At 45.4% G+C, this 17,758-nt stretch overlaps 1 protein-coding gene across 1 annotated transcript in view; it reads right to left on the bottom strand.

The window, feature by feature from the left end:
- The window catches only part of DNAH14 (dynein axonemal heavy chain 14), a 328,550-nt gene that overhangs the window by 74,912 nt on the left and 235,880 nt on the right, over positions 1-17,758 (bottom strand). Inside the window, exons 63-66 of the mRNA XM_047848102.1 lie at positions 17,141-17,235; positions 13,424-13,583; positions 5,672-5,803; positions 5,215-5,310 (exon numbers count right to left, since the gene is read on the bottom strand). Of these exons, the coding sequence (XP_047704058.1) occupies positions 5,215-5,310; positions 5,672-5,803; positions 13,424-13,583; positions 17,141-17,235 (483 nt within the window). The remainder of the gene's footprint in view (positions 1-5,214; positions 5,311-5,671; positions 5,804-13,423; positions 13,584-17,140; positions 17,236-17,758) is intronic.

Genomic DNA, 17,758 nt, shown 5'->3' with positions numbered 1-17,758 from the left:
AAGACAAAGAAATAGAAAGCACCTAAATCAGAAAGGAATAAGTTGGGCGCCTGGGTGGCTCAGTCGGTTGAGTGTCTGACTTCAGCTCACGTCATATCTCACAGTTCGTGAGTTCAAGCCCTGCATCAGGCTCTGTGCTGACAGCTTAGAGCCTGGAGCCTGCTTCAGATTCTGTGTCTCCCTTTCTCTCTGCTCCTCCCCTGCTCACACGCTATCTCTCTCTCTCAAAAATAAATAAAGATTAAAAAAATGTAAAAAAAGGAATAAGTAAAAATGTCACTATTTGTAGATGATATGATCTTTGTATATAGAAAATCCCAGAGACTCAACCAAAAAAGTGTTAGAGCTAATCAACGATTTTAGTGAGGTTGCAGGATGTAAGACCAACACACAGAAACCAGTAGCATTTCTATACAGTAATAAAACAGTGTGGTTCTGGCATAAAATAGATACACAGACCAGTGGAACAGAGTAGACAGCCCAGGATCAAATCTGGCAAATCTGGCAACTCAATAAGGGAGCCAAGAACACCCAACGGGGAAAGGCCAGTCTCTTCAACAAATGCTGCTGGGAAAACACGCAGAACAATGAAAGCAGACTCCTATCCTACACCACTCACAAAAATTAACTCCAAATAAATCTAAATACCATAGAACTGATACCATAAAACTCCTAGTAGAAAATGTAGGCAAGAAACTGCTCGACATTGGACTTGGTAATGATTTTTTTGGCCGTAACACCAACACCACAAACAACAAAAGCAAAAATTGATTCATGGGACTACCTCAAACTCAAAAGTTTCTGCAGAACAAGATAAACAATCAACAAAATGAAAGAACAATTAACAAAATGGGAGAACAGTTTTGCTACCCATATGTTGGAGAAGAGGCTAATCTCCAGAGAACTCCTGCAATTCAATAACAAAAAGCCACAGTATCTGATTGGAAAATGGGCGGAGGAACTCAACGGACATTTTCCCAACGAAGACACACAAAGGCCAGCAGGATAAGATGTTCAACATCATTCATCATCAGGGAAATGCTGATCAAACAAAACCACAATGAGACACCACCTTGCACCTGTTAGAATGGCCATCATCAAAAAGACAAAAGGTAGTAAATTTCGTAGTTCCATACACATTTTAGGACTGTTTGTTCTATTTCTGTGAAAAGTGCCTTGGAATTTTGACAAGGGGTGGCATTCAATCTGAGGCTTGGTTTGGGTAGTGTGGGCGCTTTACAATATTAATTCTTCCCAGCCATGAGCATGGAGTATCTTTCCATTTATTTGTGTCTTCTTCCTTTTCTTTCTTCAGTGTCTTAACGTTTTCAGAAAATAGGCCTGTCACCTCCTTGGTTAAATGTATTCCTCGGCATTTTATTCTTTTGACACAATTGTAAATATGATTGATTTCTTAATTTCTTTTTTGGATAGTTTGTTGTTGGCTTATAGAAATGCAACTGATTTTTGTATATTGATTTAGCATTTTGCAACTTTATTTTATTTATTTATTAAAATTTTTTTTTAATGTTTATTTTTGAGATAGAGACAGAACATGAATGGGGGAGGGGCAGAAAGTGAGGGAAACACAGAATACCAAGCAGGCTCCGGCTCCAGGCTCTGAGCCGTCAGCACAGAGCCCGACGTGGGGCTCAAACTCGGGAACAGCGAGATCATGACTTGAGCCGAAGTCGGATGCCCAACTGACTGAGCACCCTAGGTGCCCCGTCTTTAGGTATTTTCTAATTTGCCTTATGATTTCTTCCTTGGCCCAGGGATTGCTTAAGAGTTTATTGTTTACAGATTACAAATCTTCACGTATTTGTGAATTTCCCAGTTTTCCTCTGTTGTTGGCTTCAACTTCGTTCCATGCGGTCCGAGAAGATACGTGGTACAATATTGATCTTTTAAAACCCATGAAGACTCATTTTGTGGCCTCACATCGGGTCTGCCCTGGAGAACGTCCATGTGCACTTGAGAAGAACGTGGGTTCTGCTGCTGCGTGGAGTGTCCTGCACTGTCTGTGGGTCTCATCGGTTTACTGTTCTGTTCATCCCTCTCTTTCCTCATCTTCTGTCTCAGACCCTTTAAATCTCTGATTTTTGCTTGTTCAGTCTTTCAAGTTGTTTTGTTTTTTTTTTTTAATGCTTATTTATTTATTTTGAGAGAGTGAGAGAGCACAAGCAGGACACGGGCAAAGAGAGAGTGGGGGAGAGAGAATCCCAAGCAGGCCATCCGCGCTGTCAGCACGGAGCCCAACACGGTGCCCAAACTCATGACCCATAAGGTCATGACCTGAACCGAAATCAAGGGTTGGATGCTCGACCGACTGAGCCACCCAGGCATCCCTCAAGTTTTCTTTAATTGACTTTTAGTGACTAAGAATGTCCTGGAAAACCAGGCACATCATCATTTTAAGATTTATTTACATAGTGTTTCTAATAATTATTGGAAAAAAAGCCCAAATGGACATTTACGCTAAATTAAAAATTATAGCTGAGCCCTGAACACAGGGGTTAGGGTGCCGACCCCCCATGCAACTGAAAATCCACGTAATACTTTTGACTCCCTAAAACTTCTCTTCTAATAGCTTGCTGTTGAACAGAAGCCTCACTGGTAACAGTCAATTAACACACACGCGGCATGTCACATGTATTACAGACTATATTCTTACAATACGGCAAGGTAGAAAAAAGAAAATGCCGTTAGGAAAACCATAAGGAAGAGAAAAATACATTTACAGGCCTGTCCTGGTATTTATGGGGAAAAATCCGTGTAGACGGACCGGTGCTGTCCGAGACTCGACTGCATCTGTTCTCGAACTGCCTGCTTACCGGGTTGTATAGCGTCTAATTGTTTTCCTTTAAGTTCCGAAGCAGACTTTTTCCTTTCCTGGATCATTAACTTGTGTGTGGGACAGAACTAGGCTGATGTAGGCACACCGGTTGTTAAAATGTCGAGATACATCTGTGGTGGTTGCTGAACGGGCCTGCCTCATGCCCTGGAGAGCCCACTGTCGGCCCTACCCCTGCCCACCCTGGCCCTCTACCCCCCGTCAGTCCTCTCTGGTGGCCTCTGGACCTGAAGCTGCTCTGTGACAAGAGCTGGTGCTCCCTGGTTGGTGCCTGAGCCACAATGGCTGCCGGATGCCTCCCACATCACTCCTGCATAGGAGAGTTTTGTAGGGTCGGAGGTCAGTGTGTGGGCTTGAGCGAGACAGCCTGGGTTAGAGCGTGGGCACCACTTAGAGGCTCAAGATGTTGGACAAATAGGGCGCCTGGGGGCATGAGTCAGCTGAGTGTCTGACTTCAGCTCAGGTCATGATCTCATGGCTCATGAGTTCGAGCCCCACGTCGGGATCTCTGCTGTCAGTGTGGAGCCTGCTTCAGATCCTCTGTCCCCCTCTGTCTCTGCCTCTCCCCTGTTCACGCTTCTCTCTCTCTCAAAAATAAAAACATTAAAAAAAAAGATGCTGGACAAATGTTGAATCTTTCGATTTAGTTTTCTCCCTTATAAACATCGCCCTTATAAACCTTCTGAAAGCTGACCTGAGGATTAAATGACAAGTCTGTATAAAGCAGCAGCATGGTATTTGCAACATATTGCACACACACAATGGATGTCAGCTATTATCCACACGTATCTAAATATTACTATATAAGTAGATCATAACCTGCGACAAAATATTAGCAAAAAAATGACCTATCCACATAAAGAAAAAAAATTAATAATTTCCTTCAAAAATGTCCAACACTTTATATATATATTTGGGTTTACAAGAAATGCCCAGGGGGCCAGGCAGGTGACAGAAATGCCTGACGTGACTTGGGGGCTCATTATTGCCTGGTGAGCATGCCGGCCCAGGGCTGCCTGATCTTCTGAATTAATCGGGAGAAGACAGAAATTCAAATTTTAAATAAATACCCAGATTTAAATTAAAAAAAAATTTATGTTTATTTTTGAGAGAGAGAAAGAGAGAGAGACAGAGACACAGAGTGCCAGCAGGGGAGGGGCAGAGAGAGGGAGACACAGAATCGGAAGCAGGCTCCAGGCTCTGTCCGAGCTGTCAGCACAGAGCCTGATGCGGGGCTCGAACTCACAAAACGTGAGATCATGACCTAAGCTGAAGTTGGACGCTTAACTGACTGAACCACCCGGGTGCCCCATTAAATAAATTCCCAGATTTTAAAGTGTAGATAACCACATTGAAATGTAGGGGTTTGGGAGACATTCCCTGCTACGTGGCCATCCGCAGGGTGCCACCTCACCCACTTTCAGGATGTGTGTCCGAGGGCTGGTGACCTCAGTCCTGGCTCTCATAATGACACCCCAACTTTAGCTTAAAACCAAGACATTTAAGAAATAACCATGTCTTGGGGCACCTGGGTGGCTCAGTCGGTTGAGCGGCCGACTTCGGCTCAGGTCATGATCTCGCGGTCCGTGAGTTCGAGCCCTGCGTCGGGCTCTGTGCTGACAGCTTGGAGCCTGGAGCCTGTTTCGGATTCTGTGTCTTCCTCTCTCTGACCCTCCCCCATTCATGCTTTGTCTCTCTCTGTCTCAAAAATAAATAAACGTTAAAAAAAATTAAAAAAAAAAAAAAAAGAAAGAACCATGTCTTGGGACCCCTGGGTGGCTCAGTCAGTGAAGCGTCCGACTTTGGCTCAGGTCATGATCTCACGGTTCGTGAGTTTGAGCCCCACGTGGGGCTCTGGGCTGACAGCTCAGAGCCTGCTGAGAATCTGGAGCCTGCTTCAGATTCTGTGTCTCCCTCTCTCTCTGCCCCTTCCCTTGCTCACACTCTGTCTCTCTCTGTCAACAATAAATAAACATAAAAAAAAAAAAAAAGAAACAACCATGTCTTTACAAAGCAACAGAGTAATTGATATAAACAGGTTAAGGACAGTTTTTAAGAACACAGGTTGATACTGGGCGAGTCTTCGGTAAACTGAAGTCACAAAGCTCTCCTGGGAGAAATTCGGTGAAACAGGTCAATATATTACGGACACAGTAATAATTAGCATTACTGAGCGTCTTATTATGTGATGGAGCCTTACATATAGTGTCTCTGTTATTTACTTAACCACGATTAATCTCTTCACCACCCTTGTTATCCTCGTTTTCTCCTGAACTGGTAAACTCTCCTGGGACAATGACTCTTCTTGGCGAGTCGTCTCACAAAGCGGCCGTAAGTTTAACAAGCAAATAACGCCTTACCCGCTGCAAACCTCTTTGTTTTTCGGCCAGCCTCTGTCGTGCGATTTTTAGGACACGTTGAGCTTCTGCCACTTGGATCTGCTTGGGGCCCACGAGCTGAAAAAGAAGGTCACAACACCTAAGTGGTCAAAAAGGTCAAGTTCGCCGTTAAAAATGTCGCTTTTGATTGGCAGGCATTTGTGTCGATTCTTATAACAACCTCTCCCGGAATGATGTGCACAAAAGGGGTGTAAAGTAACTCAGTGTGGTAACACACACTAGAACAACTAAAACAGCACAGCTGCCATAAGTAAAACAACCCGACGGATGCACTTGCCATCCGCAGGCGTCAGCATAGGGTCTTTGAGGAAAGTGGTTCTCGTGAGGTATTCCGTGAGCACTGTTAAGCACGAGCTACTTCCGGGACGAGGAAGCGTCCCTTCCGGGCTGTTCTCGATATTTCCGGGGAAGAGCGTACCTTCTGCACCTCATGATAGTCATTCAAAGCCAGGACCCACTGGCACATAGAGCCACAGGCTATAGAAATGAGGGCAATCTTGTTTGGGTTGAAATCAGGGAAGAGCAAAATTTTTTTCAGCTTCATGAAAACCTAGAGAAAACACAATTCATGTATTACAAGAAAAAGACGTGCTGAGCTGAGGCTTTCTTCCCCCCGTTCACATGAAAGTGAAATTTCATTTCGTATGAGAAATACTCAACTACTCTTCGGTGGCAGAATTAAGGACGCGTAGCCGCGGGTGCAACGGCCCTGCAGCAGAGGAGGGGGAAGTCGCTGCTGTAAACATCTGATTATTGCTACTGTTGCCACAGTGGCTTTGCTGTACTGTTTAAAAAGGAACTTTGTTTTATTTTTTTTAAGTTCATTTACTTATTTTTAAAATTTTTTTTTTTTTTTAACGTTTATTTATTTTTTTTGAGACAGAGAGAGACAGAGCATGAACGGGGGAGGGTCAGAGAGAGGGAGACACAGAATCCGAAACAGGCCCCAGGCTCCGAGCTGTCAGCACAGAGCCCGACGCGGGGCTCGAACTCACGGACCGTGAGATCATGACCTGAGCCGAAGTCGGACACTTAACCGACCGAGCCACCCAGGCGCCCCTCATTTACTTATTTTAAGAGAGAGACAAAGAGAAGGAGAGAGGGAGGGGGGAGGGGCAGGGAGAGGGAGAGAGAGAGTCTCAAGCAGGCCCTGAGCTGTCAGTGCAGAGCCCAACACAGGGCTCGATCCCAGGAACCATGAGATCATGACCTGAGCCGAAATCGAGAGTCGGACACTCAACTGAGCCCCCCCGGCTGTCCCGGGAACTCCGTTTTAAAACAAAAGTACACCAGGTTAGCTTCCTCCAGCTTGCAAGGTCTGAAGCCTCCTTGTGCACCTGAGGCGTCGGGGAGCAGGACCCCGCCCGCAGCTTCTGCCGCCCGGGAGGCACATCCGCCGGGCACGGTGCCTATTTAAAGGTCTGTCTAGTCAGGGGTGGCGGTGCGGCCGGGGGACACGGAGGCCCACGGAGGACACTCTCTCGCTCATCCGTGTCACGTGCCCAGAGGGCCACCTCAGCTCCATGGTACTCCTTGTTCCGAGGTGGGCACATACTATTTCTCATCTACTTTGGGGAGCCAGAACCGGAATAAAATCTTTCTCAGACCGACAGTCCTTTTGTCTTCCTTTCCAACCAGGCATTTCCCCTCTTGTAGGACAGAACCATTTTGCTAAATAATTTAGACGGCAGGTGGCCCGTTACCGGATTACTATTGGCGTTCTCATTATTGCTTCGAATACTGTCATGCTTTTAACAACTTCTTTAGATGAGCTATTATTTTAGCTTGAAAGATCTGTTGAAGCCACAGGGAATCCTTTTGGTAAGAACGCTTCAGAGAGTGAGCAGCTGTTACGTTAATTCATGAATAATATGGACATGAACATTAACACTTTGCTAAACAATTCACCTTGTTCATACAGGGCCCTACATCCCAATAGCCAGATCATCATTCTAAGTAATTAATTAACTGTGCAATGAGCCCTTGGATGTCTGGCTTCCCTATTACGCATAAAGGAACGGGTTGCTCCTGTGACCTAGCATAATGCCTCTTATGTCCCCTGGAAGGAAGCTACTCCACCAAGCTGCTCGTCCAAGACTCGCCCACCCGGCACGGCCTCCCACCTGCCCGGGGCCCTGAGCCCGATGCTTGCAGGCCTTGGCCCTGTTCTCATGCTCCTGGAATCCTACAGGAAATCTATATTCTTCTGAATTCAATCTACTCCAGCAAAGCCCTTCACTAGGCATCCAGGCTACCTTATTTTCTTCAATTTGTTCTATGCCCCAGTCTGTCCCCCATCTCCTCAAGCATGAACTAATATTTTTTAAGTGTTCATAAGAGTTTCTGGCACATGCTGTTCTATGAATATTTGTTGAGCAAAATAAAAATAAATCTCAGGGATCTAGTTCAAGACGGCGATGTAGGAGGATCCCACACTCGTCCCCTCCCACGGACACACCGGGAACTACACACAGAACAGTCATCTCCAAAAGAAACCCAGACACGACCTGAATGACCCATAGACATCGGGTGGATGTTCTGAGACACCCTCGAAATGGGCAGGAGGAGCTAAGACGCAGTCTTGCCGTAACCTCCACTCTTGGCACAGTAACCCACAATCGGGAGGGAACTCAGCAGCCCAAGCTTCTCTCTGAAGAGGAGAGGGCTCGAACCCCACATCTGGCACCTCAACTTTTTAAATTAAAAAAATTTTTTTTAATGTTTATTTATTTTTGAGAGACAGAGAGAGAGAACACACAAGTCGGGGAGGGGCAGAGAGAGACACACACAGAATCCGAAGCAGGTTCCAGGTTCTGAGCTGTCAGCATGCAGCCCAAGGCAGGGCTCGAACCCATGAACTGGGGGACAATGACCTGAACTGAGCTGCAACACCTAACCCGACTGAGCTACCTGGGCACCCCTGCACCTCAACTTTTTAGACCTGCACCTGAGAGAAGATACTGGAAACACCTAGGTTTGCTATTCATGAGACCCACAAGGCCACAGTGAGCTGAGAAACAGTCCTGAAAGGGCTGGTACAGACTCACCCACCCCAGGGCCCAGCACCCAGGAGGGCGACTGAAAAGTTTCCAGCCTTTCAGTGAAAGAGGCCTATTTGCTTCGACCTGAGGGTCAGTCTTGTAATTCAACATACCCCCAAAAACTAGCAGAAGAAGAACGAGTGGGTCCAAAGTTAGTAGAAGGAAGAAACAACAGGAACGGGAGCAGAAATAAACGACATAGAGACTGAAAAAGCAACGGCGAAGATCAATGAATCTAAGAGTTGGTTTTTTCGGAAAAACAAACAAAATTGAAAAACCTATAGCTAACTCACCAAGAGAAAAAGAGAGAGTGCCCAAAGAATAAAGGAGAAACAAAAGAGATATCACAACTGATACCACAGAAGTACAAATGGGTCACAAGAGACTGCTACGAACAGTTACACACCAACAAATAGGACGATTTAAAAGAAATGGATAAATTCCTAAAATCATACAGCTTACCAAAACTGAATCATGAAGAAATAGAAAATCTGGACAGAATAATTATTCTGGTAATTGGTAAGGAGACTGCATGAGTGGTGAAAAAGCTCCCAACAAACAAGTCCAAGACCAGTTGGCTTCAGTGGTGAATTCTACCAAACATTAAAAAGAATTAATATCAATCCTTCTCAAAGGCTTCCAAAAAGCAGCAAGAGAAGAAACACATCCAAACTCACTCTATGAGGCCAGTATTACCCTGATACTAAAACCAGACAAGGATGCTGCAAAAAAGGAAAATTAAAGACCAATATCCCTGATGAACAATGATGCAAAAATCCTCAACAAAATATTAGGAAACTGAATTCACTATTACACTAAAAGTACCATAAACCATGATCGAGTGGGATTTATTCCCAAGGGCAAGGATGGTCCAACATCAATCAATGCGATACACCGCAGTAAGAAAACGAAGCATAAAAATCATACTATCATCTCAATAGATGCAGAAGAAGCATTTGACTAACTTCAATATCCATTCATGAAAAAACTCTCAACAAACTGGGTATAGCCAGAATACGCCTCAACATAATAAAGACTGTACATTACAAGTCCCCAGTTAACATCATACTTAGTAGTGAGAAGCTGAAAGCTTTTCTTCTAAGATCAGGAACAGGAGAAGGATGTTTCCTCCCACAGTATTGGGAGTCCTAGCCAGAGCAACTGGGCAAGAAAGAGATGAAAGTCATCCAAATCGGAAAAGAATAAATAAAACTGTCACCATTACAGAGGACGTGATATTACATGTGGAAGGCCCTAAAGACTCCATCCAAAAACTGTTAGAAGAAACAAATTCATTACAGTTGCAAGATACAAAATCAATATACAAGATTCAACTGCATTTCTCTACGTCAACAATGGACCATCAGAAAGAGAGATTATGAAAACAATCCCATCTGTGGTTGCATCGAAAAGAAAATATCTTGGGGCACCTGGGTGGCTCGGTCGGTTGAGTATCCAACTTTGGCTCAGGTCATAATCTCATGGTTTGGGGGTCAAGCCCCACATAAGGCTTGGTGCTGACAACTCAGAGCCTGGAGCCTGCTTCAGATTCTCTGTCTCCCTCTCTCTCTGCCCCTCCCCCACTCATGCTTGCTCACACGCTTTCTTTCTCAAAAATAAACATTAAAAAAAAAGAATAAAATACTTAGAAATAAATTTAACCAAGGAGGTGACAGACCTTCCAGTACCCTGAAAACTATAAGGCACGGATGAAGGAAACTGAGGAAGACACAGTAAGTCAAAAGATACTTTATACTCACCAATTGAAAGAATATTGTTAAAATGTCTGTAATACCCAAAGCAATCTACAGATCGAATGCAATCTCTATCAAAATTCCAATAGCATTTTTCACAAAAATAGGACAAATAATCCTAAAATGTATATGGAACCACAAAAAATCCCAAAGAGCCCAAAAGTCTTGAAAAAGGAGAACAAGGCTAGAGGCATCACACTTCCTGATTTTGAACTGTGTTGCAGAGCTACAGTGATCAGAACAGCGTGGTACTGGCATAAAAGAGACACACAGGTCGATGGAACAGAGCAGAGGGCCTAGAAATGAGCCCGTGCATATATACAGTTGATTCATTTATGTCAAAGGAACCAAGAATATACGACGGGGAAAGGACAATCTGTACAATAAATGATGTCGGGAAAACTGCACAGCCACATGTGAAAGAAGGAAGCTGGACCCCTATCTCACATCACACCCAGAAATAACTCAAAATGGATTAAAGACTTGGAGGCAGACCTGAAGCCATAACACTCCTGGAAGAAAACACAGGTGGTGAGCTCCTTGACATCAATTTTGGCAATGACTTTGGATTTGACACCAAAAACAGAGGTAACAAAAGCAAAAATAAATAAATATGACTACATCAAACTAAAAAGCTTCTGCACAATAAAGAGAACCATCAGCAAAATGATAAAGCAACCTACGCAGAGGGAGAAAATATTTGCAAACCACATATGTTGATAAAGGGTTAATATCCAACATATATAAAAAACTCATACAACTCAATAGCAAAAAACAAAAACAAAACCAAAATGCACCAAAAACAAACAAAAACAAAAACCAGAAATAAATAAAACCCCAAACCCAATCTGATTAAAAAATGGGCAGAGGATCTGAATGGACATTTTTCTAAAAGAAGACACATAGATGGCCAACAGACACATGAAAACATGCTCAACATCCCTCCTCATCAGGGGAACGCAAATCAGAACCACAATGAGATACCACTCCACACCTTTCAGAATGGCTAGTAGCAAAAAGACAAGACACAACAGGTGTTGGCGGGATGTAGAGAAAAGAGAACGTTTGTGCACTGGTGGTGGGAATGTAAATTGGGGCAGCCATCATGGAAGAAAGTACGGAGGCTCCTCAATGACATTGAAAACAGAACTACCATATGATCCAGCAGTTCTACGTCTGGGCATTTACCTAAAAGAAACAAAAACACGAACTTGCAAAGGTACATGCATTCCTATGTTCACTGAAGCACTGTTTACAACAACTAAGACATGGGAGCCAACTAAGTGTCCATTGAAGGACGAACACATAAAGAAAAAATACACACACACATATACAATGTGATATATATATACACACACATATACAATGTGATGTGTATATACACACACACCTATATAATGTGATATATATATACACACACATATATGATGTGATATATATATATATACACATATATACAATGTGATATGTATACACACACTCATATATAATGTGATATACATACACACACACTTATAATGTTATATATATACACACACACATATAATGTGATGTATATATACACACACACATGTGATATATATATAACACAACATATAATGTGATATACATATATACACATACACACATATATAATGTAATATATATACACACATACACATAATTAATGTAATATATATACACACATATAAAATGTGATATATATACATATACATATGTGATATATATATACATACACATATAATGTATATATATATATAACACAATATATCTAACATGATATATATATACATACGCACACATATATAACATAATATATACCTATACACACGTACATGTAATTAATGTGATATAATATATATGCACACATATATAATGTGATATATACACACATATGTGATATATATAACATACACACATATAATGTGATATATATATACATACACACAAATATATATTGTGAGATATATCTACACACACATACATAATGTGACACATATATATACACACACATATATAACGTGATATATATATAAAACACACATATAATGCAATATATATACACACACACTAATAATGTGATATACATATAACACATGCACATATATAATGTGAGATATATATATACACACACACACATAATACGATATATACACACATATAATTCAATATATATATATACACATACATATATTATGTGACATATATATACATAACACACATATATAATGATATATATATACACATACATATATAATGTGATATATATACACACAGACACGTATATGTGATATATATATATCACACATATAATGTGATATATATACACACACATATAATGTGATACATGTATACACACATATGTGATATATATACACACATATGTGATATACACATAGTGTGATATATATATACATACATATAATGTGATATATATACACACATATGTGATATATGTATACACACACATACACGTAGTGTGATATATATATACACACATATGTGATATATATACATACACACCAATATATAATGTGATATAGATCTACACACACACACACACACACACACACACACACACACACACACAATGCAGTATTATTCAGCCGTAATAAAGAAGGAAATCCTCCCAGTGTGGCAACACAGATGGGCCTTGAGGGCATCACACTAAGTGAAATAAGACAGAGAAAGACGACCTCACTTGGATGTGGAATCTGAAACAAAACACTGAACTCACAGACACAGAGAGTGGACTGGTGGCCGCCAGAGGTGGGGGTGAGGGATGGTGAAAGGGGTCAAAAGGTGCCAACTGCCAGTTGGGAGAGATAAATAAGTCCTGGGGATGTAATGCACGGCACGACGACTATAGTTAACAATACCGTGTTGTACATTTGAGGGTTGTTACCGAGTAGATCTGGCAAGTTATCATCTATCATCCTAAGAAAAAATATTTGTAGCTATGAGGGGACAGATGATAAGCAGGTGTGCTGTGGTGATCATTCCGGGAACAAACACCGAATGCTGCACACCTGAAACCAATACAACGTTACATGCCAACTGTATCTCAAATAAAAAAAATCTCAGACGCTTGAATCGCTCCTTGCCGTTACCTGGTGTGGTGCGATCCACCCAGAGAGACCTTCTCCCACCGGTGGCCTCCCCGCTCCTTACAGAGATTCTCGGTGGAGGCGTTTTCCAATGTGGGCGGCGCGGCGGGCTGCTGTCCCCGGACGCTCCCGGCGACCCCGCTGCGTGTGGGCGTGGGGCCTGCTGCACCACCGCCTTCCAGTTGGAGCGCACGGGTCCAAGTTCCACACTGGGGACCAAGGGGTGGAGTGCGTTAATCATGCACTAATTAGGCACCGACTCTCTTACCTTGTCGGGGATGCTGTCCCTGTCCAGGTTGATCAGTTTTTTTAGGAAACCGGTTTGAGAAAGAAGCAACTTCGCTGAGGCCCAGTTGGGTTTCTTCTGCAGAAGAATGCACACAGCGTTCATGACCATCAGCACGAGGGAGGGAGGCCGCGTGTACACCCTGCAGCGGGCGGGAAACCACGAGGTCAGTACGCACAGATACTGAACAGGCACGGTCGTGCGATTGCACCCTTGGGGACCTTTAAACAGGGGGGCCTGTTGAATGTGGGCATCTTTGCTTTAGGAAGACGAAATGATAAAACCTGAACATGCAGAACAGTGAGGGAGAGGGCAGTTCTTGTCACTATGAACGCACTCAGGGCACAGTTCCTTAGAGTCGGAGCCCTCCCGTTCCGTCCCAGCGTCGATGTGCTAGTGACGACGTGATGAGACCAGCACACCCCTCCCCTCAAATATGTCATCTGACTTCTCTTCATCCTGATCTCGGGCTCCTATCGTAAAGTCACGGAAACAACACCGTGCGGGAGGGGGCGTCTCTCAGGTGGTTAATAATGTGATTGCCGGAACACCGGAGGCCGCCTCTCGCTGTGTCCTGGTCCGAGTAGCGGGAAGGCGACACTCTGGAGAGCCAGGGGTCAGGATAACAGTCACAAGAAGCGAGTTTCGCTGAAAAGCCACCAGGTGTGGTTGCTATGTGACAGCCTTTGGGACTTGGGAACAAAAGGGCAGGTCCCCCCGTGGTAATGGGTCTCCCCTGCACGAAGCCATACACACTTCCCGAAAGAAGGCAGGCAATGAAGCCAGATTTACGAGTGCAACACTGTCTACAGGGGTCACCGGAAAGGCCGCCCCGCCTTAAATTTCATCATTAGAGATTCATTCATTTAGATTCACCTTTGTTCTTTTACAGTCTCCTTTTAAAATGCAGATATTTTTCAGGACTGACTAATTAAGTCATTAACACTGTGTTTAGAACTAATTTATCAGATTGCTTTTCTGGGATTCTCAGTATGGCTTTTTTGAAATAAGGAGAATGATCATAACAGAGGAACTAGCGAGAGAGAGACAAGGTCCACAGAGGAGAAATGGAGCTCCAAAAACAAGCTTTTCCTCAGTTTTGCCTGTGTTTGGCTCTTTTTTTTTTTTTTTTAAGTTTATTTATTTATTTACTTTGAGAGAGAGAGAGACAGCCAGTGAGCACGAGCAGGGAAGGGGCCAAGAGAGGGGGAGAGAGAATCCTGAGGAGGCTCTGTGTTGACTGATGCAGGGATTGAACTCACGAACCGCGAGATCACGACCTGAGCTGAAATCAAGAGTCGGTCACTCAGCCCAGGAGTCCCTGCCTTTTTTTAAAGCAAACATCACAGGAATGTAGTCAAGTTGAGATGAAATGTATTATCTCTAAAATTTTAATGTAAATTAAAGGGAAAACAGATTGACTTGACTACAGTTCCGCCTACATGTCACCTTCCGGAAACACATGCCCGATTCCAAGTGAGACCTACTGACACTGACAATCTGCTTTAGAGGCTCATTACTGCTCCAATCTGCACCTTCTCCTATCTCCCTCCTAGCGGTGACGTTGCTAGCTGGCAAAGGACCGTGCCATCACCGGGCCGTTGTCTGCACTCAGATGCTGGGAACGGCCGTGAGGAAGGAGGACGGACTGGACTGGTCTCCGCTGGGCGCCTCTGCTGCACTTCGTCAGAGCAGCAACAATGATCGTGCCACAAGGCTCCCCCGTTATCTGGCACTGGGGTCGAAGACACGCGCCTTAGCAACGTCACAAGGGAGAATCCTAGACAGACAAACACCGCCCCCCCCCCCCCCCCCCGCCCCGTCCCCCGCAAGACACAAGGAAGGAATCCCGGGGGAGGGAGTTTGTTTGAGCTACTGTGGGTGGGGGGGGGGCCGCTGGGTTCAAGGACACCTGTCAGCATTGAAGTGGCTTAGCACCTGCCTCAAGCCAGACTCCATTCTGAGCACTTCACAGTTTCCACTCATCCAACCTGTGATCCCCGCTGCACAAGAGGGAAACCGAGGCCCAGAGAGGCCCTACAGGTAGAAAGCGGCAAAGCCAGGGTCCCAACCCAGGAGGCCTGGCACTGGAGCCGTGGGCTCAGCCCCCTTCACACCCTGCGCTCAGGAGCCAACTGGAAATCGAGCTGGGCTCTCCTGGGAACCTGCCGGAGAAAACCCAAGAGAACGGACTTCTGGGACAAAGTCGGGAGGTACAGGGAGGGTGACGCTGGGGAGGCCCGGGCGTGGCTCCCGTCCCATACCGACTCCGGCCACCGCCTCGCGCTCACAGGCCGCAGCCATCGTGGCGTCAGCAGCTCCTGAAACCCAGGAAGCACATTTCTGCTTTTGGACTTTGGCGCTTTCCATCTCTCCTGCTTAGAACATTCCTCCTGCAGACACCTGTCCGGTTCACGTACAAACCTCACGAGGTCCTCCGCTTCCCGGCCGCCTCGTCGGACACTGAGAACGTCTGCGGGATGACCGCGTGAGGACGCGTTCCCGTGAGTGAGGCGAGAAAGGACGACGATCAAAAACGTCTTCTGTTCCTGTCGTCTGTCTCTGCGTCCGACTGTCGCTATGGGACCAGCCTCCCAGCCCGTGGCGCGCACTCTCCTCCCCACAGAGTCACGCTGATTAAAGACTGCTTCTTCGTTGTCTTCTCTTCTTGTCCCCAGAGTTAATAATGTAAATATCATGGTGGATTTGCTCACTCCTGCATCTTTAATTGAAATACTACTTTTCCTGGGGCGCCTGGGGGGCTCAGGTGGTTGAGCGTCCAACTTCGGCTCAGGTCATGATCTCGCGGTTCGTGGGTTCCAGCCCCGCGTGGGCTCTGTGCCGACGGCTCAGAGCCCGGAGCCTGCTTCAGATTCTGTGTCTCCCTCTCTCTCTCTGACCCTCCCCTGCTCACATGTGCGTTCTCTCTCTCTCTCTCTCTCTCTCAAAAGTAAATAAACATTAAAAAAAGTTTTGCAATACATGTCCTACTTTTCTATAAATAATAGAAAACGGAACACATCTGAGAGGTGATGGCAAACTCTTGCCTGCTGGGCTGCGGAGCTTCAGTCTGGAGTGTCTCACCCAAAGATCCGAACTAGACACACAGGTCAGGTTCTGGACCTCGGAGCATCTCATTTCTCCTGCTATGTTCCCACGCGTTGGTCCTTCCTGGCTTCCCGCGCAGTAGGCGCCTGGGCTCGGGCACAGGGTGGTGGGTCCCGGGGGGCTGCAGCACCAGGCGCGTGTCCCTGCATCCCTGCAGCCCGTGGGCACAGGCAACGGCCCCACAACCGCTGTCACCCCACCTGTGGGACCCCACATCACCCTGCGTCAGGGGTTTCCGGAACCGCCCTGGCTTCCGCCGGCACACCTGGGCACACGGTGCTGCGCCGGTCCCGGGGGCACATCTCACGTCTCTGAGACTGGCGTTTGGTTCACAGCCAGAAGCCCATCACGCAGCTTACCTGGCAGTCAGTTTTCTTTCTTGAGGCTCCAAAAAATGCCAACACGCCTGCCTCTGGTGGCACCAGACACGGAGAAGGTGCGGCAGGTGACGCACAGAGCGAAGAACTTAAAGTAGCCAAGACGGGCAAAAGGGACACAGTCTGAAAATGTCTGAATACAGACTCATAACTTTACCACGCGTTTATGCTTTAGTTTGAGCTTTTCCAACTCAGAACACACGAGGTGCATTACCTTAGCTCGGTGATGTCGGCTTTATCCAGGGTGCTCAGGGCCACGGTGGCCTTGTCCAGAGCTGGAAGCACACTCCTTATCTCTCTGGCGGTTCTCTGCAATAGACAGAAGCCCCCGAGGCCGTGTGAACGCACAGGGTTGATACACCGTGCACGGTCACCTCTCTGTATAATTCCGTTATTGCAAAAGCCGTCTCAAGTCAGAACGACGTCCAGATACTTCTGCCGTCCCCGCCCCAGCTTTCCTGGTCGTGTGACACTGCGGTGCTGGGGCCAGGGGTCCTGTTGTAAGATACATTCGTACGACAGAGCTCAGTGGGTAGTGGCAGAGAAACGAGGCTGGCGACATCTGCATCCAGAACCCGGGTTTTCTGTGGAAAGTCCTTCTGTTGATCAGGAAGTGGGGGGTCAGGTTCTCACAGACACCTACTCAAAGCGGAAGTTCACGCCTTCGCAACGACTCCAGATAACGCAGGGCACACTATTCCAAACCTGCCATTCGTGTCCCGCTTTTCTGGAAGGGAGGCTACGCAAAAAGAATTCATCAGAATTTGTAAGTTTTGGGGAATAGTGACTGCATTTAAAAAATTGTTTTGGGATATCTCAATGAACCGTGAAA

Source organism: Prionailurus viverrinus, unplaced genomic scaffold (genome assembly GCF_022837055.1).
Source record: "Prionailurus viverrinus isolate Anna unplaced genomic scaffold, UM_Priviv_1.0 scaffold_53, whole genome shotgun sequence".
Taxonomy (NCBI): domain Eukaryota; kingdom Metazoa; phylum Chordata; class Mammalia; order Carnivora; family Felidae; genus Prionailurus; species Prionailurus viverrinus.
Note: the sequence above shows the minus strand (reverse complement) of the source record. Positions and strands in the feature narration are given on the sequence as shown.